Raw genomic sequence first — 26513 nt, 5'->3', positions numbered from 1 at the left:
TCTCAGACACCCATCCGAGACCAGCCAGTCAAACCGCAACACATCACCCATGCTGCTGTTCTGTATAAGGATACAAGTCCACGGCCCACCTTTCATACACATTTATTTTTTATAAAACAAAACAAAGTTAGAATATGAACAGTTAAATGCAAGAGGGGGGGTGGCTTCACTGAAAAACCACAGTATCCAACATGGCGGCTAGGCACTGAACGATGTTGGACGTCATCAGGACGTCGACGTGCTCCTCCAGGTGCCTCTTGGGATCCTGCGAGAAGAACACGGTAAACAGGTCAGGGAGGGTCATTACAAATATTATACATGGGCATTTATGATGTAGCTCGCAAAACAGAGATTGTGTTCAGGTTACAGCGAGGACGGATACCTGCTTTCCGACGTTCTTGATGGCCAGCTGCTCAGGGGTCATCTTATCCTCTTCTTCGACCGCCTGGGGTAGAACACAGGAACATTGATTCTCACTCAACATTAACACTCAACATTAACATTTAAAGCTGGGTTTTGTTCATTATGGCATGTAAAGGAAAAAACTATTTGGAACAGAATACAAAAAAAGTGCATTTATTTTATTTGACCTTTTATAAACACAAAACATACATCATACAAACATCAGTTGCATCACACCTGGCCAGAACACCATCACACATCTCCAGCGGCCACCTCACTTTCCGCCACATGGCCTGAAACGCCAACATTTTGTTTCTCTCCCTAGCCCGCTCACTTTCAATATTTAAATAATAAATCATTCGATTTTTCCATTGTGTTAATGATGGCGGATTGATTGATTTCCACATTTTTTCAAGATGAGTGATGAGAATAGCATCGTCCAACCCATCAGGTATCTCACTACACCCCCATGCGCCATGCCCATGTCTTGGAAATTAGTGTGTCTGATTGGACAAGTCCAGGTAGTCCCTCCCTGTTGTAGTCCATTTTCTTCAATTTGAATACTAATGAACACCACCCGGGATAACTCATGTAGTTTGCCCACGCTGGCCCCTGGTCTAAAAATACTTCCAGGCCCTCCCACGTTCCCCTTCTGATCCCTGCCTGCTCACCTTGTTGTAGTTCTTGGCCAGCTCCAGCATCTCCTTGACGATGTTCTCGTTGAGCTTGCAGTGCTCACTGTAGTCCTGCAGGGTCAGGCCCTCCATCCAGCTCTTCTTGTGTAGGTTCAACAGCATCTGGGAGGTCAAGGATCAAAAGTCACTCAAGGATCATATGTTAATGTGGCACATGCAACCAAGAGAGGATAGAGGCACCGTGTACGTATTGTTATGGCGCACAGAAGATGACATCACCTGTCATTCAGGAGAACATACAGTAAGCATATTATGAAATGTCACTGTGGCAAAATCATAATTAACTCAATAAACTACGACAGTCAACAGTCCTCATCTTTTCTGATATCATTCTATACTCCCCTTAAACAGATGTCATAATAGATTTTCAGAAATGTTTCACACCTTTTGCTCGAGTTCATTTTTCCTGTAGTTGATGGTGATGGAGTAGTAATGCCTGTTCAGTCCATGGATCAAAGCCTTGGAGGAGGACAACAGATGATTGAAATAAGAATAGAAACTCTACATTCACGTGCATGTTAAAAACACAGAGCTGGTCAGAGGCTCCATGGTCTTACCTGGATGGAGGGCTTGTTCAGATGCCCCAGGTTGGAGGTGGTTTGCCTGGGCTCGTGTCCCAGAACCATCATGTTGGCATTGATCAGCCGGAACGCATCGATAACAACCTGCCCGAAATAACAAGAAGGAATCACGTGTTATCTCACAGAGAGCAGAGAAACGAAGTCCGTACCATTTGAAATTCAATTCCCGAACAGAAGAAGAAAAAACTGAAAAAAATTGAAAGAATGCCAAGTAAGTACCACACTCTGCTTTGGATCTAAGCCATGAGGGTAACGTCGTGTGTGAGAATACTGTGAAAGGGAGAGTAGGTGACTGGGGGAGGGAGGGAGATAGTGAACAGCAGATCAGGGACGGTACCAACTGCTGTAAGCAGGCTGTCACTCCAGATGTGTGTAAACGACACCGAAACCACAGCCTTGCCTGAGTGCAGGACATGTCCCTAGTCACATCCTATTACTAGACCCTGCGTTGCATCCTTCCAGGTGAGTAGACATTGCATAGCCATAGCAAGGCTAAGATATGCAACCATGCTTGGAGAGGCTCTGCCGGAAAGCATGACAGGTGAGTAGCTCACGGTTACAGTCATGTTAAAACATTGATGGATTTATGGTGGACCTGACTTATGCCTTGTTTACTAGGATGTCACCCTGAGACCTGCATCCATACATTTTACTACAAAGCATCGGAAATTAGTGTGTTGAAACACATTTAGCTGTTTTCTTTCACTGGTCCTGGCTGCCTTAGCCAAGGATGAGGTACTTGACTTTTAATACCCATGTCACTCCAAATTAACTCTAGGTTATCGTGTCTTGCATGGAAATTGGTCTCACGAAGGAAAGGTGCCGTGAAACGACAGGCATTATTGTCATGTTCTGTGGTTATATTGGCTGCTCATTGAATGGACCATAATGGATTGTGTACAATGAGATTCCGAGTGGCAGACAGAGTGACGAGAGACAGTGAACGTTACAGGGAAGCAGGACACTGCCATGTTCTGAGCACATCAAGCGTAGGCTTCATCTTTCACAAGCAAGACTTGGCTGAGAGACACCTTTTTTCTCGAAGGCAGAGGCGGTGAAACCTGCTAAAAACACAAATATGTCAAAATGAAGATTGGCAAACGTGCCCTGGTATTTGTAAAAATGTAATGTATATGTTTGTATATTCTCTCTCATGCTTGGGTAGCAAAATATTAAGACTAAAAAGGTTGTAAGCCATCCCCTCGGTCATCAACACACTACTCTTAATAGCAATCTAATTAAATATCTTTATGAGATCGCCTGTGCTTCGGAACCATTTCTAATGTAAAACATTGGGGAGCTAACTTTCATTTCTAGTGGTGCACTCTCCTCTGAGCGGAGATCACACATTGAGATGGAATTGGCTCTCACATTCACAGACAGCTCTGTGGAGGTGATAATAGACAGCTCCCTGCAGCACAGAGGCAGGAGCAGATGGAGGAAGTGCCATATGGGGCCCGTGAGGGTGGAAGAGAGAGAAAGAAACATAACAAGGAAAGGAGGGTGGTGGGGATGGGGAGTGGGGTGTATGATCAGTTCTAGATGAAGACGTCTCAATCCCAGGAGATCTATGAGTAAACAACCTTAGATGAGTAAACAACCTTAGATGACTACACACGCTGTTAACTCAAATCGTTAGAGATTTTAGCTTCCTCCCAGTCAGTCAACCACTGATTTTATTATTGGATTGATTGAAGTTTGCACCCACAAGAATGTCAACCTGTCACACAATTGGCATACAAATTAAATTAGAACATTGCTAAATATAAAAGATAATCAAATCACCAGTCCATTCACAGCATTGGCAGGTGCCATCACAATCATGGTGGTTCAGGGACGCAAACTGATGAAGGCCCAAAAAGGTGAGAAATATCGCGGGGGGAAAAAAATCTGTGTAAACGCCTGATCCCATTTTCTATACGTGTGCTGCACAAAAACCTGATAGTCACACCTCTACTCAATACAACACTCTACTCAATACAACACATTGAATTTAGCTTCACACTTTTTTTACTGTATAATAAAAAAGGCTACTGCAGAAAATAGCTGATTTGCTCATATCCAAAGGCCTACCTATGATCGGGCAGGAGGAACGTAGTTAGGAATACAACTGCATAATGATCTGCATTTTCATTGTGGCAGTAAGGGGGTAACACACTAGGCCTATATGAAACCATATTTAGCCTAGTCTTCAGACAACTTTAAATGCATAGCCTACGCACTCTCCTCACCTGCCACACACACACCCTCCCAAATGTTAGGCACCAAACAGAATTTAAAGTGAAACTGTTTCATATCTGCTAAGTAACTCAAGCACTGTCAGACAGACAACCATAATATGAAAAATATAAAATTCCCAGTTTATGCTAGAAAACCAACTTTATAAGAGGTTTTAAAAATAGGCTATACTTGACTCAGAATTCCATGATGTATAGTAAGGCATTATTGGCAGAATATCTATTCTGCAATTCAATGGACGATTCATATAATTCACCAATACATTTCTTGGTGGTCCAGAAAATATTGCTATCAGGTTGTAAAGCAAAGCTGGCCTGGTACATAGTTTGTTGCCTCCACCCATTCAGGATGCACTGTTTCAGTTTCAATGAGTGAATATTTTCAACAAAAACGGATGACTAACTAAGGCTGGGAATGTCAATACAATCAAACTATGCTGTCCACGCCATTCATCCTCCAACATCACGTTTCAGCATAATAATACACTTCCCCATGTCGCAAGGATCTGTACACAATTCCTGGAAGCTGAAAATGTCCCAGTTCTTTCATGGTCTGCATACTCACCAGACATGTCATTCATTGAGCATGTTTGGGATGCTCTGAATCGACGTGTACGACAGCGTGTTCCAGTTCCTGCCAACATCTTCGCACAACCATTGAAGAGGAGTGGGACAACATTCCACAATCAACAGCCTGATCAACTCCACGCAAAGGAGATGTCACGCTGCATGATGCAAATGGTGGTCACACCAGATACTGACTCTTCTGATCAACACCCCTCCCTTTATTTAAAAATGGTATCTGTGACCAGATGCATATCTGTATTGCCAGTCATGTGAAATCCCTAGATCAGGGCCTAATAGGGCAAGCACTCTGTTCACATCAGCAAACCGCCCACCCACACACGTGGTCTGCGGTTGTGAGGCCGGTTGGACATACTACCAAATTCGTTGGAGGTGGCTTATGGTAGAGAAATGACCATTCAATTCTCTGGCAACAGCTCTGGGGACATTATTGCAGTCAACAAGAAATGTGAACCGCTTTGCTAGCTAGCTCTTTTGAATTTGAACGACATCCACAGTAAGCATATCGCTTAGTTCCGTTTGTATATATTTTGCATCAATCACATGGGCGGGCAGGCAGGCAGGCAAGTTTCCATTCAGTTGTCAAAACGTGAGTTGGGACAAGCATGCATTGACAGGCAAGCTGCAGAAGGACGAGCAGGCTACTATTCCCCATCATTTATCAGTACAATTGAGACGGCCAACTAGCTGAAAGTTTGAGAGGTTTTATCTTATGTTCCCTCGTTAGATTTCAGCTCATCACGTTCTGGCTAGCTAGTTGTTGTTCTTATTGTTGTTGATGTGCATAGGCAACGGAGGGAGAGAGAGCCTAACTTTAAGGTTGCTTGATCAATAGGACTGAAGTTGCCAAATGTAAGAGGACTCCCGTGGTATTTACATATTTGCAGAAATAATCCATCCAGATGTATTTTATGGCTTTTGGCGTATGCGTTCTAATGATAAAAAGTCACGCTGCTGCTACTTCCTGTAAACACACAGTCCAGTTCAAAATGAATGACGGCAGACCCGCGTGGCAAATGGCTTATTTGCATATAGGCCTACTGTAACTGATTGGCTATGACGCACTGAACTGCAAAGACTTCAGGTTTTATTTACTGCAGCGTCTTAATTATCCAAACGCACGGCCGCTTTCCACAAATGCCTTAATATAAGCCATTCCCAAACATTCTATGAATTTATGAAAACGACCGTATCTAAGCGCTCGCTTGTCAGAAAATGTAAAACAACGGTGTCATTCTTCCTGGGTGTGTATATGATCAGATTTTAATAAGATTTCATGTTGCTAAAACGCTGTCAGTTACAATTTAAGTTACACCAGAAAAAGAGTGCCATCCAAAATGTGCATAGCCAAGGTACCATGCTAGCTAGCCAGGTAACATCACTAAACAAGGTTGTTCGTTATCAAACCAAAAACGTGGGCCCTTGAGTAGTTTAAAACCGCACGCGTCATGGTTAAAGACATTGTACACGAGAGGGTGTGCTGAACTACTTTAGCACGGCTGTGCCTTGGTTATTATGTACGAGGCAGAGCACCGTAGATCACCAGTCATGTTAAAAAAGTTGTTTTGCACAACCAGTAACCAATTAAATACGTAAGCATATTTCTATAAATGAATTCATAGGCTACTATTTCATCCCTGACGAAAATATCGACCTAGTCCCGACACATCTACGGTTGCTAGCCAAGCCGGCTGTTCATTCCATCAGTTGTTGCAAACCAAATGGTATAAAGTCTAGATGCCTTTTACAGTGAAGATCCAGGTAATGAATTGTCTTATTGACATTACTTCTCCTTGCATCCAGTCTAACATTTAGTTTTCAACAACGAAGGCTCTGTACAAACGTTTGTCTCTTGACATTTATAATTGTATTTTAACCCCTCTTTCTGATCTTGTCTCATCGCTTCAACTTCCGAACTGGCTCGGGAGGCAAAGGTTTGAGTCATGCGTCCTCCGAAACATGACCCGCCAATGCTCGTTTTGACCAACCCCTCGTAGACGAAATTACCTCAATTACCTCACAGACTTTCACTGTGCTCTTTTTTTCCTCTATAGCAGTGGCACTCAGAGGCTGCATGACAGCGAAGCCTAGTCAGACCGGCCTGCTTGCTCGTACAGGTGAAATGAAAAGATACTATCCACTTCGCTCACGCTGTGAGCCACTCCAATAATTAAGCAAATGTAACAGAAACCCCATCACTGTCTGCACACACCAGCTCTCCATCACGGCTAAATTACATTTAAAAAAACTGACCGAGATGCGCAGAAAGTATGGCGTGAGAAAAGCAGCTGAGTAGGCGAACGCAAGCTGGTTGCTCACAACAGTCACATGTGATATTGCATGAAACACTCATTCTGATATGACATCACGCTCAGATATTCTATTTGTAGGACGCATTCTGTTCTCAGTTATTCATTTCGATAAGCATACACCATTATTCATTGAAAAGAGTATTGGGACATCACGCCTCCAATATACACTGTTGTGCAGCTACCTGCCTGCGCTACCATGCTGGGTTTAGTAATACAGCATCCAAGTCACTCCCTCCCTTCCTCCAATGCATATACGTGTTCCAGTAGGTTATTACACACACAGTGAAGTAAGCCGAGGCAAGCGTGTGGTAATGTTATCTTGCCAACTTAGATGCTAATGTAGCTAGCTAACATTAACAACTGTGTAATAATTTGCGCCATAGGAACGTACATCCTTCTTATCAACTATAGTCACAGCACTATTTTGCAGCCATGTTGCATTCCAAATTTCCCAATCAGACAGTTATTTTTCTGGATCTACAAAGTTCACGTGGACGACTTATTTTGAGAACAAAAATTTGGGCCATGAGTAGTTTAAAACAGCCCGCATCCTGGTTAATGAAATTGTACACGAGAGGGAGTGCTGAACTACTTTTTTAGCACCGCTGTGATGAGTTGGCATCCCTATGGTTGTTGGACCTACCTTTCCTTTCACGCTCTGGATGGGGTCCACCACCACGGCCACGGCTCTCTCCGACAGGGCCTCGAAACTCTGCTGGGTGTTGATGTCAACACCGGACAGCCAGCAGCCAAACCCGGGGTGACTGTGGTACCAGCCAACCACCATCTCTGGTCTAGTTGGAGGAGCCACAGCAATGACAACCACCTCAATTATTTTAGTTCCACACTATTACTGCACAGATACCTTTCTTCATGTCTATTTTACACATTTCGTTTTATTGTTAGAAATGACATTTTTCTGTTTTTAGTGTATCCTGGAGTGGAGAGCATTTACAGTGTGACTTTGTCCGGTAGAAGCTATGCCAAATGAACAGTCGTGTTCTAACTAATATGTTTTATATTAGTAAGTCGTCCATATGCATTTACCTGCCAGTCTGCTTAAGCATATCCAACATTTTAGCTTGGAAGACGGGGTCCACGGCCTCCACACTGACACCCTGTCAGAGAGAGAAGTGCTATTACTCAAACACGAATGGAGAAAACATCACACGCATAACTGTAGAGTTACTCAACATTGTCCTGCGAGGTCTGTTAGGGGAAATGACTGGGAAAACGTACAGTTCCTGACTGCGGCATGGCGAACACATCAATCACTCGCACAGTGTAGTCGTCCACAAACTCGCCCAGCATCAAACCCATGACCTCCATGGGCACACCGGCACGCCCGTGCTTCAGCATCTGAAGGAGATGGAAATACATGGTGAGACGTAGACGCCATGGACACACATCATGTAACTAGTCGGTATAAAATGGCAACTGTTTATTTCCTTCTTACCTTGAGCAGTGCCAGTGAGGAGATGTACACCTGCTCTGCAGTGTCTACGGCGGGGGCGTCTGTAGGTGGGCCCTGGGGGGGGGAAATAACTGATTTTAGGCTATAGTTTATCACACAGAGCTGATTGGGATGACAAAATACAACTTCACTGGAGTTTATAATATACTAGTATTATATTATTGACAAACTGATGATCATTGTTTAAAGGGAGACTCAGCGAAATGACGCTGCCACGAGCGTCACCGCAGATATTGAGATGAGTGAGATGCAAGACTTTGCTCTCAGTGTCTGCGCATGTCCACGGGGAAGTTGAGCCTCGTGCTTCAACCCTCTTAATTGTTGCGGAAATTGAGCCACTATTGCCGTTTACTTTCTGCTTCTACGTCATATCGTTGAGTCTACCTTTAACATTTTGTTGACAATAAACACCACCTGCAATTTGACATTAGCCTAGTCACTAGCCAGTGAAAAACCCAGCAGCATCACACCAGTTTGAGTGTCAAGAACTGCATCTGGCACCTACTACTATACCCCATTCAAAAGCACTTAAATCTTTTGTCTTGCCAATTCACCCTCAATGGCACACAATCACAATCCATGTCTCAATTGTCTCAAGGCTTAAAAATCCTTCTTTAACCTGTCTCATCTCCTTCATCTACACTGATTGAAGTGGATTTAGCAAGTCACATCAATAAGGGATCATAGCTTTCATCTGGTCAGTCTGTCATGGAAAGAGCAGGTGTTCCTAATGTTTTGTACACTCAGTGCATGTTCAATATCCTGAAAGTAATATTGTAATTTAAATGGTGCTCTGAAGCCCTGCATGTCAGAGAGGGAGAAGTTAAAAGAAGACACCCTCCTCTTTTTAACACCTCTGTAGGGTGCCAAGGCAGCCACTTACTGGAGGTGTTAATTGGCAAATCCAACGCCAGTCGGGAGCAAGCTCCTCATTGGCCTCGCAAGGCTTGGCCGCTATGAACACAACAAAGTGGGCTCTTTTCTTTTCTCTCACCAAAGAGCGCCCCGGGCCCTTGTGATTGGGCAGGGCTACAATAAAAACATGTTCCAACAAAGCATGCTCGATAATAGCGCAAGGGAGACAATGCAGTGGTTAGGTGGCCTACACCATAATTCTTTACTTTCTATTAGGCTACTTAGAATTTGTTAATACATATTGAACAGAATGCCTTGACAATCTATTCTCATTATCCATTTCACATGACAAAGACTGTAGAGCAAATAGGCTATAGCTAAGAAAACTATTTAACTTGGCAGAGAGGTTATTGAGGGAGGCAACCTCTCTGCATCTCAGTGCAAGAGGCGTCACTACAGCCCCTGGTTCGAATCCAGGCTGTATCACAGCTGGCCATGATTGGGAGTCCCACAGGGCGGCGCACAATTGACCGAGGGTCGTTCAGAGTTGGCCGTCATTTGGTTCTTAACTGACTTGCCTAGTTCAATAACGGTTAAATAAATAAAACGAAATACATTTTTATAACAATAACTCTTAACCTGATTGTGTGGATTATAGACCACAACATACTAACATTCACGATATTTAAGACAGCCGAGCTGTGCCAGGTCCTTTTCAGTCTGTGAATAAGAGCAACAAGGTCTACCCTGGCTATAGCCTCTCACTTTTAATTTGTAGTCGCTTCAGCCTATTCCACCCAACTCAAGTCAGAATCACTCCCTGTTTGGTGATCAGGGATAAGATAGGTGTTGTAGATATATAGCTAGGATAGTTATAGCCCAATATTGGGGCTCTGATTCATTATTGAGTTAATGAGACAGGGTCTAAAGGCATTCCATAGGAACAGCGTGCGAGATAAGTCATGGCTGAAAACACACCTGACCCAGTCCGGGCATTCCTCCTCCAAGCCTCAACAGCCTATCCATTTCTGTTGAGGGAAAACACAGCAATGAATGTCAACCCTATTTATCATCTTCAACCCTATTACTTTCTAAACAATATGCATTGTTTTTCATTCGTAAACTACAAAACAGTTGTTAATCCCTTTAACCAAAAGGCAGTCAAAAGAGCAGGACGGAATGACATGGCATAGTTTGCCAGTTAACGTTAACTGTCAGAAGACATGGTTGTGACCATCTGTTTCACATGTAGCTAGCTGATTTTAATGATTAATCTGGAATGTCTGCTTTCATACAGTATCATCTAGCTATTATATAACTAGATATATTAAATTGTCTCATCACAAATGATCGATAATGACAGTAAAGTGACTACGCTAACTAACGACGTTGACAGTTAGCTACATATTATAGATAGTGGGCTAACGTCAATCATCTAGCTGTCTAAGTTAATGTTATCCCCCAGAACAAAGAAAATAGTGTTAAACCCGGGATAACATACAATTCTTTATAAAAAGAGTGGTCTCTGTCAACTAACCAACATGTTTGACTAAGTTTGCTAACGTTAACCAGATAAACTGCCTTAGCTCGCTTGCTAGCGGTAACGTTAGCGACAGTTAGCTCTTTCATTTACACGCGACAGTTAGCTCTTTCATTTACACGCGACAGTCGAAAAACAAAACTGACTACATAGCTACTTTTTCGGCACGGATTAATTGTTGCTAGGGTAGTGATATAAACATTTGTGGGAGTGATATCTTACCTGTTCAAGATGTGAAAATGTTGGAAAGAATAGTCGTGTGTGCTAACTATTCAAGTCTCGCTTGCTACAATGAATCAGCCAGAATTCCTCAATCAAAACAAATTCGTCGGAACATTGGGTATTTCCGGCGCCTTGATGACCACTTCCACTCTCCGCTACATTCTGCTGTAGGTCGCTTTCTAGAAGCAAGGGGGAGCTGACTGCAGCAGAATCACTATCCCTTAAGCTGCACCAGCCAGTAAAGCAGTATATGCATTTAGTACAGACCCAAATTGATGCTCAAAGCTCCAAATATTAGTGTGATACAAACTAGGCTAACAAACCTGTTCCAACCTTTGGGAGAATGCATTATTACCATTGTCCCTAGCTACCAATGTGGGCATCCTAGTGCAGCCTGCTATAATTGTCACATCATACGATTATATTCCCCTGAGATTTGTAGCTTGTTTGTCGTGCAATGACTAAAAGCTGTTTTTGTTCTGCTTCCCTTCTCACATAATATATAACTGTTGGTCCCCCCATTTCCATCCATGGGGATTTGACACCTTGTAATTAGCTTCTTACTACACCCCCACAATGGCTCCCATTCTCTTCTCTTTATGGATTTCTAGTATAACCAACATTTGGGTGGCAGGCAGACATAGCCTACACAGAATGAGGACACGTCCCAAAACAGTCAAGGATGATCCACAGTTGTGGAACATGTTCTTTGGTATCAAGTCAAGACCGACCAATAGCTGATATTACAGATATTACCAAAGTGTACAATAGATGTAATAAATGGGTTTAGGCTACAGAACCATTGTCACCAATGACAAAGAAGATGGGGGCAATACGATCACCACTTAACAATCACACATACTTTATCTAATGTGCCAGTTGCTGTACATCTCTACATCTATTCTTGGAAGGCCGTACCTCAGCATCAAAGAGGGAGTCAAATAGTGAATCACACTCAATTAGTGTAATAACAGTCAAGATAATTACACAAGAAAACTACCAGGGAGAGAGAAAAAAAACACCTAGTGATCACATCTGTCGCACGGAATGCGTGTCAGCCATTAAATTGTCTATCTCTGTCTGAGGTGTATCACCTAGCCGCCATGTCCCCAGCTAATCAGTGGAGGTGTTGGGAGGAGAACGTTTGTTTCTCTCTCCATCTACACCTCCCTCCAGAACGCCTGTCACATCAGCGGAGGGGAAAGGTCACCCCAGAGCCATCTGCTCAAAGCGGGGCTCCTCTGCCAAAAGAAGCCAACCACACACTATGCAGTAGAGTAGACCAATTAAAAACAACGTTGCCTATTTCGTTCAGAAAAATGTATGAATGTGTCTCTCCCAATTCCTTGTGAGTTGGATGTGGAGTGCATAGTGACAGACGGGTGTTTAAAAAAAACAACAACCGTTGATTACTTCCGTAAATATCTCAGAATGTGCTTCAGAGCATTGGTGTCAAAGGGAGAGAGGTGAGTGAGTGTCATTATCTTTAAATCAAATCAATAAATGTGTTTATATCAGAGTGTATGTTGGTATTTGGCTGCTTCTGCAGAGGAATCAAGGGAAAATGCTACAGGACTTTTACAACGTAACAACTAATGTAAATTACACTGTATAAACACCAAGACTATAAAACTCTATTTGTGGTCTTCCATTCATATAAACCCATAGTAAATAGTTCTAGTTAGACATAATTCAGAAAATAGGTTAAAAAGGTCTAATGCAGCTGTTTTTTATCTCAATATCAAATCATTTTCTGGGTAAAAATGTAGTACCTTACTGTGATTTTAATTGAAAACATGGTCAGAAAAGAAACAAAAATAGCTTTTTAGCAAAGTGAAATTTCTCAAGAAATAATTTTGCTAGGACTGCCTGGGAGTGGTCTGAGTGGGTACGGGAAAACTGAAAACTAGCTGTTATTGGCAGAGAGGTTTGCAACCCTCTTTCTTATTGGTCTATTAAATAATTTACTGCCTGGTGAGGTCACCAGGCAGGCCAAAACTCCATTCCATCGAAACGGTCATGGCGAGAAAGGCTCCAGCTTTCGTCAAATTAATGTAAAAAGTTGCCAACCTTAACCTAATTCTCCTAACCTGCTACGAAAAGTCAAGTCTGACGTTAACTTGACGAAAGCTAGATCCCTTCGAGCCATCACCCACTCAAACAGGTCTCACACTTAAAAGGGCATTATAATTACTTTCATAATTTCACAGTATTATTCCAACCTGATCGTGTGGAAATATAATTATATTCAGTGTTCAAAGGTCATAGAGTGGATTGCGAGCAGTTCCTCATATTTCTGCTCCAATCAGAAATCGACTTTCATCCTGACTCCACTGTGACTGGTCCTTCTGTCTTCTTCCTCCACCGTGGGAAAGTTTCAAAATGGCCATTCCCCAGTGTACTGTATGTAGAGGGCAGAGAAGCCCAAGGCCGTCAGTGCAGTCACCAGTACAGTCAAGAGCTTCTGCCACCACAGGCAGTGGTCCATCTTCTGTTCCAGCCTGGAGCTGCTGGCCATCAACTGAAGGAGCTGGGGGAGGATCAGAGGGCACCAACGGCATCCGGGGCATATTCATTAGGCACCAAATGGAAGAAAACAGACCGAAACATAGTAGGACTACCTGCCCTTGTCCCGTAAGTAATGCCCATTTTTGTCTTCAGTTGCAAAACATTTAAAGACACTTTCCCTTCCATATGGAACACGACCCAGGTGAAGTATCAGACCTTTTTCAGACCACAAACTGACTTCAGATGGACTTGATAGATTGAACATTTAAGCATGCAAAGATAATACTACATATGTAATTGTCCTATTGAGACATTTGCATAATAAGTGTGTGTGTGTGTCAGTGTCTGTCACCCGAGGTCACAACTCACCATGGTGTGCATGTCTTGGTAGCTATTGGTCTCCATTTTGTGAGACCTGTCAGTCACAGGGCTGAGTGCCGACTTGATGCTCTCTAGCATTCGACACCGCAGCCTGAAGGTAAAGAAAATAGAAGACCATTGGTGAACAGTCCTTACACATGCGTCCTCGAGGCCTAGTTGCCTTTGGTGACAGTCAACAAACCAATACTCATAAAACTGGTTTGAGTTGTGTTCTTTGTGTGTAATAGATGGTGCTACCTGTGCTCCATTATTTTAGCCTTTGGGACACCCTTCCAGAACTGGGCGAGGTCTGTGCTCCCCCCACCGCTACATGGCTCCATCTCAGCAGCCATGATTAAGAAGCGGTCCTGAGGAGAGCACAGGGACCCTGAGAGCCAATCAGAGAGGAGGGAATTCGACCACAAACAATTAGAGGACAGCAACAATTCCACATGGGCTAGTCCTTGACCTTCTCAAAACCTGAATGATGGGTTTATGTTACATAGAGACAGAGGAGATGGAAGAATTAGGGCTACGATATGTAGTACCTCCATGCAGTGACACAGTGATTTCCATACTCTTGCCCGCCCCACAGCTGCTATTACTGGGCTTCACCCTGTACTTCTCTGGGGCTGTGGTCCGCACCTGCGGCAAAACACAAAGAAGGCTGCTCTCATACATACAAGTATATTGTAATGATGCAATCACACACTTAAAAAGAGCAACATGAGAACTGACCTTGAAGGCCACTTGGTTTTTGGTGACATTATTAAGCATGATCGGACATCTCTTCTCACCCTCTCTGTGGCCAAAGCACAACTCATCATCAGGACTGGAAAGAGAGAGCGAGAGTGTGGGAGCCACATATCATCTCCGTCTAGCAGCACTTAGTGTAAACAGTTGCCTCATAACCTTAAAAGGTAGTGTGAGGTCTGTGGTTGGAAACTATGTGACTCAATACGTTTTGGAAGTGCTTAAACTATACTGTATGTATCAGGGCAAATACACAGAATCCAAAGCTAACCTGATATAGAGTAAGGTGCCTTTGAAAGTGACGGTTGGCCTACGGGATCCTTTCCATCTGATGGAGCCATCATTGTCCCCATCCTGGGCCAAGTATACCTGCCTCAGACAAAGTCAGAGAAATCAAGGACACTATTGTTACTGTTGTTGATATCATTCAATGCACTTATGAGATTTGAGTGTCACAAAGTTCAGTATTAAAACCAAGGGGTGTCGTAAGGGAAATGAAGGACAACATTTCTGGTTCTGAGTGTAGGAGAGCTCGGCTCCAGGGTGTCCTTGGCCTCCAGGTCATCATCCTTTGACTCAGTGTCATCCTCTTGTCCAGTCTCTGATATGGGGTTCTGGAAGACGTCATCAGGCAACGGTGGGTAACTGAATTTGAATGGGTCCTGGGAGAAAATGAGAGAAGAATTCCATAAATAAATGTATTTATTTATCCTTGTAGTATAACGTACTGGTGATGAATTCTGGAAAGGTGTGTGTGTGTATACAAAAGAGTATTGGTTTATGTACTGTATGCATGATACCAGCAAATGGCGTTGTTTGTATGTATGCGAGTATGTGTGTGTGCAAAGACACAGCAGCTTTAAATGAGAACGTGGATGTATGACTCTTGTATATGTCAGTCATGTGTCTGCCTTGTGCATCATATGCACTGTACCGAAAGCAATGTGCATGCATGTTGTCATGTTAGCCAATGGGCATACACAGATGTTTTAACATCTGCATGTGCTTATGTACTCAGTAGATATTTGGATGCATGGGGGTCATTGTGGCCATTGAGCGGTAAGTTACACACAGTTCCTCCCATGTAGGACGGGAGGTTCTCCCTATCAACATAGTTCTGGATGTCACTCTTGGACACAAACTTCAGCTTGTCGATGGCGTCTTGACTGAGCATGTTCTTCACAATCTTCCATGCCGCTATATACAGAAGATGGGGGGAGTGTAGTTAGTAGTATTGCCTGCAACAGTGACATTGAGTGGAAGCATAGCAATTTCTTCTTTAAGTGACTCACCATTCATGATCCATGGCATCTCGTACATGAGCATTTTGCCTGAAATTAAATAGGACACATAAATCATAACATGATTCATTTGACATTCTCTGTAGGCAATAAAGGCATGCAATTGGGTCCACTGAGTCCTTTAACGCTATGGGACCAAATGCACCAGGTGGAAGCCATAGGCGGCTGGTGGCAGCTTAATTTGGGAGGACAAGCTCATAGTAATGTCTGGAAGGGAATTGATGGAATGGTATCGAACCCATGGCTACCATGTGTTTGGTATCATTCCATTTACTCCATTCCAGCCATTACTATGAGCCGTCCTCCCCTCAGCAACCTCCTGTGTTGGAAGCACACCAGAAGAAAGGGATACTTACAAAGCAATCTAGGGTAATACACCTGGAAGCAATTGATTATATATTTGATCAAATCCATGTCCTATACAAGAGAAAAGAGAAGAGAGAATTCCTATCATTCAAATAAATATTTTCAACAAATAAACCAATATCTTTCACCCTGGTATGTGAGGAGAAACTTGTTTTGAAAGCACACAGCTGTACTGCATGTCTCCTGCCATATTTTGAGCCCCAAGCTAAGGCATGACCCAGACTGGGCAACAGAGAATACTTTGTCTCAATGTCTTCCAGACACTGCTTCTGTTTATACCATCTTACGCTCCTAAGAAACCACTTCAGAGAGAAAAATGTTAGAATACAATTAATAGTCAGCATCTAGTATTTCAGAGCTTGCCATCTACTACATGTTTGTGCTTGTCATGCACAGTGCACTGTACATAATATGGAAAGGAAATAACAGAACATGCATGAGTGTAGAATAGGTGAGGATAGTTCAGGTTTACCTTAGTGGGTCTTCACAAAGGTAGTTTAAAATCACCCAAAGACAAGCATTAGTTTGTAAAGATCCACCCAGTGACTTGTTAACACAACATGTTTGGACATTGACACCAAGCTCCACAACACAAATCGGCTAGAGGAGAATGAGAGAGCAGACATCTTACAATGCAGCTTAGACCCGCTTCGGACATGTCAAAGATCACGGTGAGGGGAATCCCTGGTTCCCGCCGGGCGTAGCTCTCCAACCAGAAGGCCACGTACCTTTTCTTCTCTGTCAACATCTTCACATCCTTCACGTGCAGCTTAACCCTGAACCAGACTGGGCAGACAGCATACGGGTAATCCTCAGACGCCTTCAAGGCAGAGACCCAAATAGCTCAAAAAAAGACAAACTGTAATCACCCATACAAAAATTCAAGATTCCAATCTCAATCCTAACTAGAATTGTGTCTGCACCTAAATCAGGAAACTACAATCTGAATAGTGAGATGCATAGAAAAATTATCACAGCACCCCAAAGAAAGGATGAGGCTTTTACAAGAGATAAAATGTTGGTGGCCATAAATGAGGTATTTCAGAAACAACATTTTCACAACAGAACCTTCTTGATTCACAGTGAGCACATATGTTCAAAAAAATCTAATAAAAAACCTACACAGTTTGTTGCCCTCTTTATCATAGCCATGGAGATAATGCATGCCAGACTCAAATAGAGACTTTTGAACAGAGCTTTCGTTGATGTCTGAAAGAGAAAGGGATATAAAAAAATAAAATGAATCACACCGGACTATCAATGCGGTCTATAATAATAATACATCATTCTTATATATTATACTTATATAGCACTATTCATAACATAATGAAATTTCAAAGCGGAAAACATCTTATCAACACCATCATGTTCAACGAGTGGAAGTATGTCAGCAATTTGCAGAATGCATAATAATCTGGTATGTGTTCTAGCCAGCTATTCTACTGTTCTTTGTTGAAGCTATATGTTCATTAATACAGATATACAGTATGGGACAAGGCCACTGGTTCACATCAAGTCCCTGTAAAGGCAAAGGTCAATCCACCATTCAGTTTGAATTCTTTTCTCCACTGAAGACTCTCATCGATCATCTTCAAGGTGTCCTCCACCTCAAAGTGGCGCCACTCCAGATAACCATCAACCAAAACATCATCCTTCCATAACCTGTCCACATCCCTGGAGTCATACTTGTCTGATGAGTCTGTGGGAAAATGGATGTCGCTCAGTACTATTACTCTGTGCGTTTGTGTGGTACATTGAATTCAGTTGAGCTGCAGTGCACTCCTACTTTAGTCTACAGTCGTGGCCAAAAGTTTAGAGAATGAAAATGTATATTTGTGTCACAAAGTCTGCTGCCTCAGTTTGTATGATGGCAATTTGCATATACTCCAGAATGTTATGAAGAGTGATCAGATTAATTGAAATTAATTGCAAAGTCCCTCTTTGCCATGCAAATGAACTGAATCCCCAAAAACATTTCCACTGCATTTCAGCCCTGCCACAAAAGAACCAGCTGACATCGGGTCAGTGATTCTCTCGTCAACACAGGTGTGAGTGTTGACGAGGACAAAGCTGGAGATCCTCTGTCATGCTGATTGAGTTCAAATAACAGACTGGAAGCTTCAAAAGGAGGGTGGTGCTCAGAATCATTGTTCTCTGTTATTAATGGTTACCTGCAAGGAAACACGTGCCGCCATCATTGCTTTGCACAAAAAGGGCTTCACAGGCAAGGATATTGCTGCCAGTAAGATTGCACCTAAATCAACCATTTATCGGATCATCAAGAACTTCAAGGAGAGCAGTTCAATTACTGTGAAGAAGGCTTCAGGGCGTCCAAGAAAGTCCAGCAAGCGTGAGGACCGTCTCCTTACGTTGATTCAGCTGCATGATCGGGGCACTACCAGTACAGAGCCTGCTCAGGAATGGCAGCAGGCAGGTGTGAGTGCATCTGCACGCACAGTGAGGCGAAGACTTTGAGGATGGCCTGGTGTCAAGAAGGGCAGCAAAAAGCCACTTCTCTCCAGGAAAAACATCAGGGACAGACTGATATTCTGCAAAAGGTACAGGGATTGGACTGCTGAGGACTGGGGTAAAGTAATTTTCTCTGATGAATCCCCTTTCCGATTGTTTGGGGCATCCGGAAAAAAGCTTGTCCGGAGAAGAGAAGGTGAGCGCTACCATCAGTCCTGTGTCATGCCAACAGTAAAGCATCCTGAGACCGTTCATGTGAGGGGTTGCCTCTCAGCCAAGGTAGTGGGCTCACTCACAATTATGCCTAAGAACACAGCCATGAATAAAGAATGGTACCAACACATCCTCCGAGAGCAACGTCTCCCAACCATCCAGGAACAGTTTGGCGACAAACAATGCCTTTTCCAGCATGATGGAGTACCTTGCCATAAGGCAAAAGTGATAAATAAGTGGCTCGGGGAACAAACATCGATATTTTGGGTCCATGGCCAGGAAACTCACCATACCTTAATCCCATTGAGAATTTGTGGTCAATCCTTGAGGCGGTGGACAAACAAACAACCCACAAATTCTGGCAAACTCCAAGCATTGATTATGCAAGAATGGGCTACCATCAGTCAGGATGTGGCCCAGAATTTAATTGACAGCATGCCAGGGCAGATTGCAGAGGTCTTGAAAAAGAACGGTCAACACTGCAAATATTGACTCTTTGCATCAACTTCATGTAATTGTCAATAAAAGCCTTTGACACTTATGAAATGCTTGTAATTATACTTCAGTATTCCATAGTAACATCTGAAAATATCTAAAGACACTGAGGCAGCAGACTTTGTGAAAATGTATATTTGTGTCATTCTCAAAACTTTTGGCCACGACTGTACTCTACACAAACAGCTGTTCCAGGACAACAAGTAGAAACCAGAGCGCTCACCTTGTGCATATTCGATACGGAATCGTTTTCTTGTTTCCTCTATTTTCTTTTGAATGTCCTGTTTGAGAGGAAAGATTAAAAAATATCGCCAATTCTTCAAATGTTACAACTAGAATGTCAACTTTTACTGTTATTATTAGGCTTACCTGCTCTGATAAAGCCGATCTTGCGTCCGTCATGCTCAAAAGATAAACCAAAACCAGTTGGTTCGGATGTGTGCCTGACGCGCTGTCTGGGAGGAAGTAGACCATCATGTTTCAACATTTCAGCTGTTACAGACGAACTGACACTCCAAATGCTTAAAAGCCACAATGTCATTTCGACAGTCTGGCCCTGCCACTTTGTTTGGTAAAGGCAAAATGGATGCAATGATTGTACAGTATGAGGTTGGATAGTTTACAACATATTTTGTAGTCAACACTGAACACTCAAACATTCTAATGACAACAAAAACAAACAATTTAATTTGGACTACAGCTGTAGCAGAGCACATGTATGACGCACAAATTGCATATAAAATCTTCGGCACCTGTGTGTGTGTGTGTGTGTGCCACTGCCAATTGACAGGTGAAGTTCTCTAGACCAGAGTTTTACCAAACCTGGTCCTGGTCCTGGGCCCCCCCATGGCTGGACGTTTTGGTTTTTGCCCTTGCGCTACACATCTGATTAAATAACCGACTTGCTCTCTATGTATTAGTTTGAACTACTATCCACTAGGTGGCACCATGTAGTCGTGAACTAAATAGCTTATTTTTTTCAAAGGCTTCTGGGATATTTTTTTCACCCTGTTCTTGGTTGCCGTATGCGTTTGTCAGCGTTTGAGTGTACTGCACTAAATGAAGGTAACGAGCTATATACGATATAACGTATCGTGCATTTATTCACAATGAGTTACCGTCTATAATAATGTTATAGCTATTGACGTTTGAGGACATATCTATTTTATTTCTGGTGTGTGTCTAACCGCCAGCTGCCTCCATCTTTGTTTTGATGATGTCATTGTTAGCTGCTGATCATTTGCTCGCTATGGCCCCCCCGGAGCGCCTATGCTAGCCAGCTAACGTTAGCTAGTTTTGAAATGAAGTGTTTTATGACAACAATACATTTCCCTTTACAGACGAGACTGTAGCTGCGATCTAAACCACGCTGCAGGAGAAGCACCACCATGGTAAGGTGCCTTTCTAGAATCAAGATGCCACATTGGACTTTTTTTGGTTAGCCTAGATCTGCACTTTTTGGTTAGTTGTGCACGTTAAACATTGATGAAACAATGTATGTTGGTTGGGTGTTATCAATGAATCATGGTGATGCCAATCTCATCCATCCTCTGTTGTCCTGGACAGGAGGACCATTGTAGCATCTACTCCTGGTTTGCCCACCCTGTGTATGGCCACTACTGGCAGCATTACCAGCAGGCTATGAACTGGCACCAGAGACACAGGCAGGCCTACAGAAAGGCCTGGCAGGCTGCCTACGGGCCAGGTTACCCCCAACGCTACGCAGACTGGCATGGGGGAGAGGGTGGAGGGAGGAGAGCAGAGGAGACGGTCGCTGCTAAGGACCATGTGGAAGAGGATTTGGAGGGGGGTGCAGATGACGAGGAGGGGGACGGGGAAAGTGGCTCGGACAGCGAAATCGAATGTGATGTCAGCAACATGGAGATCACAGAGGAGCTGCGCCAGTATTTTGCCCAGACTGAGCGGCACAAGGAGGAGCTCAGTGAGTGTGTGTGTGTGTGTGTCAGTCTCTACATCTAAAAAATTCCACAATGAGTGTTAATAACTCTATAATAACCCCCTAACACCACGGTCATATGGTCTTTTGATCATATTGCTGTATAAGTACACAACTTAACGCACTATTACAACTACATGTAATGAATTATGAAGTATTCTGAGGCTGTGTTCCTCCCCACAGAGAAGCAGCAGCAGCTGGAGGCGGAGCAGCAGGATACTTACGTGTTGGCCGACCAGGACATGCACAGAATTTCCTGGCACGGCAGGTCGCTGCCCCCCTCTGAGCGGCCGGGCGAGCGCCGAGGCGCTGAGATGAAGAAGCTGTACGGGGAAGACGCGGCAAAGGTCCAGGGTATGGAGGCGGCCATGCAGCTCACCTTTGACAGAAACTGTGACAAGAAACAGCCCAAATACTGGCCCGTCATCCCTCTAAAACTGTAGCTCCACTACGGACATCCATCTTCTTCCAATGAAGCCCACCAACACAGTTCCAGACGAGACAACCCCCTGAAACATAGAGCTGAGAAACTGGGTCATGTTCAGAAGGGAGGAAACTGATCGAAACGGAGAGGTACTCCCTGCAACCTGATCACAGTGCCTAAACATTCCCCTCTCACCATAAAATCTTATGTCAACCAACATTTTTGGGGGGGGGATTTTTTTTCTGTCATTCTTAGCCAGTTATTTCTGTTCTTCTGGTTTCACAATCAAATTCATAAGATGCAGGCACAAGAAGAGGACGAGTATACACAATTTGCATAAATGTTTAAGCTCCCCCAGCAAATTGAGTTTAGACTCAAAAGTGAAATCTTTTTTTCAGGCTACCTGTTCTGTCAACGAGCATGGTTTCATGTCCAGGTAGCTTTCAATCTATGATCCTCTTATTGCTGTCACGGTAGTTGTTTTTTGTATATATTTTTTATTTGGGGGGGGGATTTCTTTCCTATTTCATTCAACCATAAATGAAGAAAGAGATGGTTTTGATTTCATCATCTCCAGATACTGCATAATAGCCTCCGCCTCAATGTTTGTCTGCTTCTTTCTCAACATTCAGATGGGTTGTATCTGTCTCAGCGGCTCAGGTAGAACAATGTGTTGGTTTCTTCCCACGTGTCTGTTTTATATCAAAATCGCTTGTATTTTTTTTTATAGATAAGATTGTTGATATAGTTTCTAATAAAGAATGTTTGTGATGAATTGAAACTCTAAATACGTTATCAGATTTGAAATGTCAAATTCTGTTTCAGTGAGGCTAATGATCATTTATGTCCCTGTAAATAGAATTTTGGTACTTTGATTTAATTTGGTCTGAGTCTGTTATATATGAGAATCCAGCCACTCAGTGGATTCCGGCATAGCTGTAGTGAAGGTTTTGGCTTTGATTTTTAAAGCAACTTACTGTCACAGGTAATCAGCTGGTCCAACTGCTAGAAAAGAGGCCAGCACACGGAACCAGACCTCTACTCTAGTGAGTTACATCTACACACGCTTGCCATTTACATTGGGGTCATGGTGCAGCAAACCGTTGGTGGCGTTCTGTGTAGGGCAGGAGCTGCACAGGTCTTGCGTCACCTGGCATTTCACTCTTAGCCCACTGGCCATGGAGGCCAATCCAAGAGGTCACATGATATTATATAGATAATTTCCTCCCCTACCATAAACACTGATGTTACTTATCTTGTCCCATTCAAGTTTATTACATTTGACAATAAGAAAGGCACTGTAACAGTATTGACAAAAACAACCCCCCCAAAAAACATTACTATCCAGGCTGTATCACATCCGGCTGTGATTGGGAGTCCCATAGGGCAGCGCACAATTGGCCGAGGTTTGGCTGGGTAGGCCCTCATTGTAAATAAGAATTTGTTCTTAACTGACTTGCCTAGTTATATAAAGGTTAAATACAAAATTAAAATACTACATCAAGCATGTCATTATATAGATCAAAATATGTTGAATGCAATTTTGTTGCAGACATTAGTACACTTTTCTATTGACTAAAAAGGGCCCAAGGCTCAGCAGCGACGTCACTCACCCTTCCCCCGTCCCTGCGGTATGGGGTGCATTGATTTCGGGGAGAGCGTTCGTGCACTGGTGCTCCAGCGCGCGCCCTGCACGAAACAGTTCCCCACTTGCAGAACTTTTTGTCACATCGCATCGGCCAAGCACTGAAATTCTACGAAAGTAACAAAATGGGTAGGTGCATTTATTAATACCCAAATACTTTCCTTTTCTTCAACTGGAAAACTTGAGTATACATGTATTTTTTTGTTTAACTTCATACTTGGGTACGTTTTTAATGTCATAACAATGGTTTTCAGCAGGATAGAGGTAGACGTAGCCTACACGCACGATCAATTGACAAGATTAAGGCGATGTTGAGTCATTTTCTTTATGGTGGCAGGTATAAATTCTATCATCCGATCTGCGCTCTCATAGTTCCTTTGCCTAATCAAGTCTACTGTCTAATGCATGAATGCTGAGCATTTTCTGTGATTTGGCTGACTTTACGCAACAACAACAAATTATAATCCAATAAACTAATAGGTCTAAAGAATGTAGTAGCCTACAGATAATAAATCCTTTTTTTTTGTATTCTGTTTTATATTATATCAGCTTTTTCTATCTACGCTAATAAATTAAGGGAATGCGGTGAGTGTGTCCTGGCCCCTGTTGTAGACCAAATGGATGGGAAAGAATCCAAGTGTTATGTCCCAGCTGTGGCCTTGGAATAATTCATTTTACTCTGGACATTCTCCGCCGACCCGTCAGTGTGTATCCATGGAGTCTGATGGCAGACTACGCTCTGCCCCAACAGAGACTGGGAATATTCTCGTAGTGAAATGGTTTCTGCTTGCAGTGTGAGCAAAGAGTTTGACTTATGACACTGACTGACTAATCAAAAGAGAACCGTCGTGCTATACACTGACTGACTAATCAAAAGAGAACCGTCGTGCTATACACTGACTGACTAATCAAAAGAGAACCGTCGTGCTATACACTGACTGACTAATCAAAAGAGAACCGTCGTGCTATACACTGACTGACTAATCAAAAGAGAACCGTCGTGCTATACACTGACTGACTACCCACGAGGACCTCACTTAGTTGTCAGCCAACCTCTCCAATAAGACGCCATCTCTCTCCTCTCTCTTTGCTCTCCTCTCTCTTTGCTCTCCTCTCTCTTTGCTCTCCTCTCTCTTTGCTCTCCTCTCTCTTTGCTCTCCTCTCTCTTTGCTCTCCTCTCTCTTTGCTCTCCTCTCTCTTTGCTCTCCTCTGGTTGGTTAGGAAGCGGTTGCGTCACTGCTTCATGAAGTGCTTCACAGACAGAGATGGCTCCAATTGGCTCATTCATCCCCCAGTCTCTCCCCAGAAACTATTCCACAGGTTGTTACTGTAAATGGGAATGTGTTCTCAGTCAACTTTCCTGGTAAAATCATTGTTAAATAAAATAAATGGCCATTTGTTCATTGTGAGTTGAACAGCGAAGAGCCTCTTCAACACACACTTGATGAACATGTGCACACACACACACTCACACACTTGGTAAACTAACGTAGGATATTTGGGTAAATGGTGAACTGGAGCGGAAGTCTTACTCCTCTCTTTTTCCTCTCTTACCCCACTTCTCACTGTAAAGAAATCTCCATGACCGCCATTGGCTGTCTGGCTACTGTAGCCAATCCCGTGGTAGGAGCCATTTCTAAGACTTTCATGCAACCATTGGTTTCTCTGGTCTCTGAGATGGGACGATGGATGGATGGGTCGTTGAGATAACTTGTTGCCATAGCGACAGCTATGTATGCTGGAAGCTTAAAAAGCACCGTCTCAATCCTGTCACGTGTGATCTGGGGACACTCATGTGCGTGTACATACATACATACACACACACACATACAGGCCGAGCATGCCTATTTGTAGCCGTGTCAATCTTTCTTTGCATCTACATGGGAACCATGACGATGGCAATGATGATACTAACCTCCTGCAAAATGACTTATTTTTGGCCTCTGTGTGATCACTGTAAAGGATTCCATTGGAGCGACAGGCTAGGCGCAGGTGCGACATTTTCCTGGGTGGTGGGGGGCGGGTTGTTTTGAAGCAAAGGCCCTGGTCATGTGACCCTGGCTTCCTGGGGGATATATGAAATGGTGGGGGTGGGGGGTGTGTGATGTGACATCATGTTGCGCTGCCTACAGTATCTGGGCCAGAGGGCCAGAGGGATTACGGGGCTAGTCAGATAAAACAGTGGGGGGGTGGAGTAGGAGGGCTGGGTTATGCATGTCAGCAAAGACGGTGGTGAGATATTGGGAGACCCCAGACTCCCGCCTCGATTTCCATCCTCAGCTCCTTGGCTTTTGAGCTCTCTGACCAGAAGATGCACAAGATAGACGGGAAAGCAAAATGCATTATGATCTGTTTTTATCAAACAGTGGTTGCTTCTCGAGAGGAGAGTTGTGACCTGTCCCCTGTGTTATTCAGACACTTTTATCCCAATGTGTCTCCATTCCTGGGATCTCAGTGTTTTGTCTTGGAGTCTCTTGAACCCTCAAACTCCCCTCCCTTCCCTATGTAACTCCCTCCCTTCCCTATGTAACTCCCCTCCCTTCCCTATGTAACTCCCCTCCCTTCCCTATGTAACTCCCCTCCCTTCCTATGTAACTCCCCTCCCTTCCCTATGTAACTCCCCTCCCTTCCCTATGTAACTCCCCTCCTTCCCTATGTAACTCCCCCTCCCTTCCCTATGTAACTCCCCCCTCCCTTCCCTATTGTAACTCCCCTCCCTTCCCTATTGTAACTCCCCCCTCCCTTCCCTATGTAACTCCCCCTCCCTTCCCTATGTAACTCCCCCCTCCCTTCCCTATGTAACTCCCCCCTCCCTTCCGTATGTAACTCCCCTCCCTATGTAACTCCCCCCTCCCTTCCCTATGTAACTCCCCCCTCCTTCCCTATGTAACTCCCCCTCCCTTCCCTATGTAACTCCCACTCCACCTCCTCCCTATGTACTCCCCTCCTTCCCTATGTAACTCCCCTCCCTTCCCTATGTAACTCCCCTCCCCTTCCCTATGTAACTCCCCTCTCCCTTCCCTATGTAACTCCCCCTCCCTTCCCTATGTAACTCCCTCCCTTCCCTATGTAACTCCCCTCCCTTCCCTATGTAACTCCCCCTCCTTCCCTATGTAACT

The 26513-nt window shown here is 43.7% G+C and overlaps 4 protein-coding genes across 8 annotated transcripts in view; 2 read left to right on the top strand and 2 right to left on the bottom strand.

The window, feature by feature from the left end:
• Positions 1–85: 85 nt before the first annotated feature.
• On the bottom strand, positions 86–11119 carry LOC109906731 (26S proteasome non-ATPase regulatory subunit 14). The gene is made up of 11 exons (XM_020504598.2): positions 10904–11119; positions 10120–10169; positions 8269–8340; positions 8052–8171; positions 7860–7930; positions 7456–7606; positions 1655–1762; positions 1482–1556; positions 1074–1199; positions 383–445; positions 86–265 (listed from the first exon to the last, which is right to left on the bottom strand). The coding sequence occupies exons 2-11, from the start codon at positions 10165–10167 to the stop codon at positions 167–169; spliced, it is 933 nt and encodes a 310-aa protein (XP_020360187.1). The 5' UTR covers positions 10168–10169; positions 10904–11119; the 3' UTR covers positions 86–166.
• Positions 11120–11852: 733 nt separating this feature from the next.
• Positions 11853–20301, bottom strand: LOC109906728 (motile sperm domain-containing protein 2). Of its 4 annotated transcripts, none has more exons than XM_020504594.2 (16): positions 20121–20301; positions 19738–19823; positions 19592–19649; positions 17735–17890; positions 17314–17400; positions 16823–16977; positions 16182–16242; positions 15817–15855; positions 15597–15721; positions 15031–15186; positions 14796–14893; positions 14510–14603; positions 14320–14416; positions 14030–14159; positions 13781–13883; positions 12670–13433 (listed from the first exon to the last, which is right to left on the bottom strand). In XM_020504594.2, the coding sequence occupies exons 2-16, from the start codon at positions 19768–19770 to the stop codon at positions 13281–13283; spliced, it is 1545 nt and encodes a 514-aa protein (XP_020360183.1). In that variant the 5' UTR covers positions 19771–19823; positions 20121–20301; the 3' UTR covers positions 12670–13280. The 4 variants fall into 4 exon arrangements, with proteins under 4 accessions (XP_020360185.1, XP_020360183.1, XP_020360184.1 ...); XM_020504595.2 differs by having other exon boundaries at positions 19738–19819; positions 20121–20237; XM_020504593.2 differs by having other exon boundaries at positions 19738–19826; positions 20126–20227.
• Positions 20302–20317: 16 nt separating this feature from the next.
• Positions 20318–22537, top strand: LOC109906730 (gem-associated protein 8-like). The gene is made up of 4 exons (XM_020504597.2): positions 20318–20433; positions 20709–20759; positions 20935–21310; positions 21509–22537. The coding sequence occupies exons 2-4, from the start codon at positions 20757–20759 to the stop codon at positions 21766–21768; spliced, it is 639 nt and encodes a 212-aa protein (XP_020360186.1). The 5' UTR covers positions 20318–20433; positions 20709–20756; the 3' UTR covers positions 21769–22537.
• An 851-nt stretch (positions 22538–23388) lies between these two features.
• LOC109906727 (neuronal membrane glycoprotein M6-b-like) overlaps positions 23389–26513 on the top strand; it is a 34958-nt gene continuing 31833 nt past the window's right edge. The window contains exon 1 of one of the 2 annotated variants that reach the window (XM_031792500.1): positions 23389–23523. In XM_031792500.1, the coding sequence (XP_031648360.1) occupies positions 23520–23523 (4 nt within the window). In that variant the 5' untranslated portion in view covers positions 23389–23519. The remainder of the gene's footprint in view (positions 23524–26513) is intronic. The other variant, XM_020504592.2, reaches the window with a different exon arrangement.

The sequence above is a fragment of the Oncorhynchus kisutch genome, linkage group LG16, assembly GCF_002021735.2.
Source record: "Oncorhynchus kisutch isolate 150728-3 linkage group LG16, Okis_V2, whole genome shotgun sequence".
Taxonomy (NCBI): domain Eukaryota; kingdom Metazoa; phylum Chordata; class Actinopteri; order Salmoniformes; family Salmonidae; genus Oncorhynchus; species Oncorhynchus kisutch.
The sequence above is the reverse complement of the archived record's forward strand: the minus strand, read 5'-3'. Positions and strand labels throughout refer to the sequence as shown.

Excerpts from the sequence above, each read along its gene's own strand:
- LOC109906731 (XM_020504598.2), bottom strand. The coding sequence starts at position 10,167 with ATGGATAGGCTGTTGAGGCTTGGAGGAGGAATGCCCGGACTGGGTCAG. Across the intron at positions 7,931-8,051 it reads CCATGCCGCAGTCAGGAACT|GGTGTCAGTGTGGAGGCCGT; the intron begins GTACGTTTTCCC and ends TCTCTCTGACAG. Across the intron at positions 1,200-1,481 it reads AAAATGAACTCGAGCAAAAG|ATGCTGTTGAACCTACACAA; the intron begins GTGTGAAACATT and ends TTGACCTCCCAG.
- LOC109906728 (XM_020504594.2), bottom strand. The coding sequence starts at position 19,770 with ATGACGGACGCAAGATCGGCTTTATCAGAGCAG. Across the intron at positions 16,978-17,313 it reads TAAAGAGGGCAACAAACTGT|TCTGGTTCAGGGTTAAGCTG; the intron begins GTAGGTTTTTTA and ends CTGTCTGCCCAG. Across the intron at positions 15,856-16,181 it reads GTATTACCCTAGATTGCTTT|GCAAAATGCTCATGTACGAG; the intron begins GTAAGTATCCCT and ends ATTTAATTTCAG.
- LOC109906730 (XM_020504597.2), top strand. Across the intron at positions 21,311-21,508 it reads GCGGCACAAGGAGGAGCTCA|AGAAGCAGCAGCAGCTGGAG; the intron begins GTGAGTGTGTGT and ends TCCTCCCCACAG.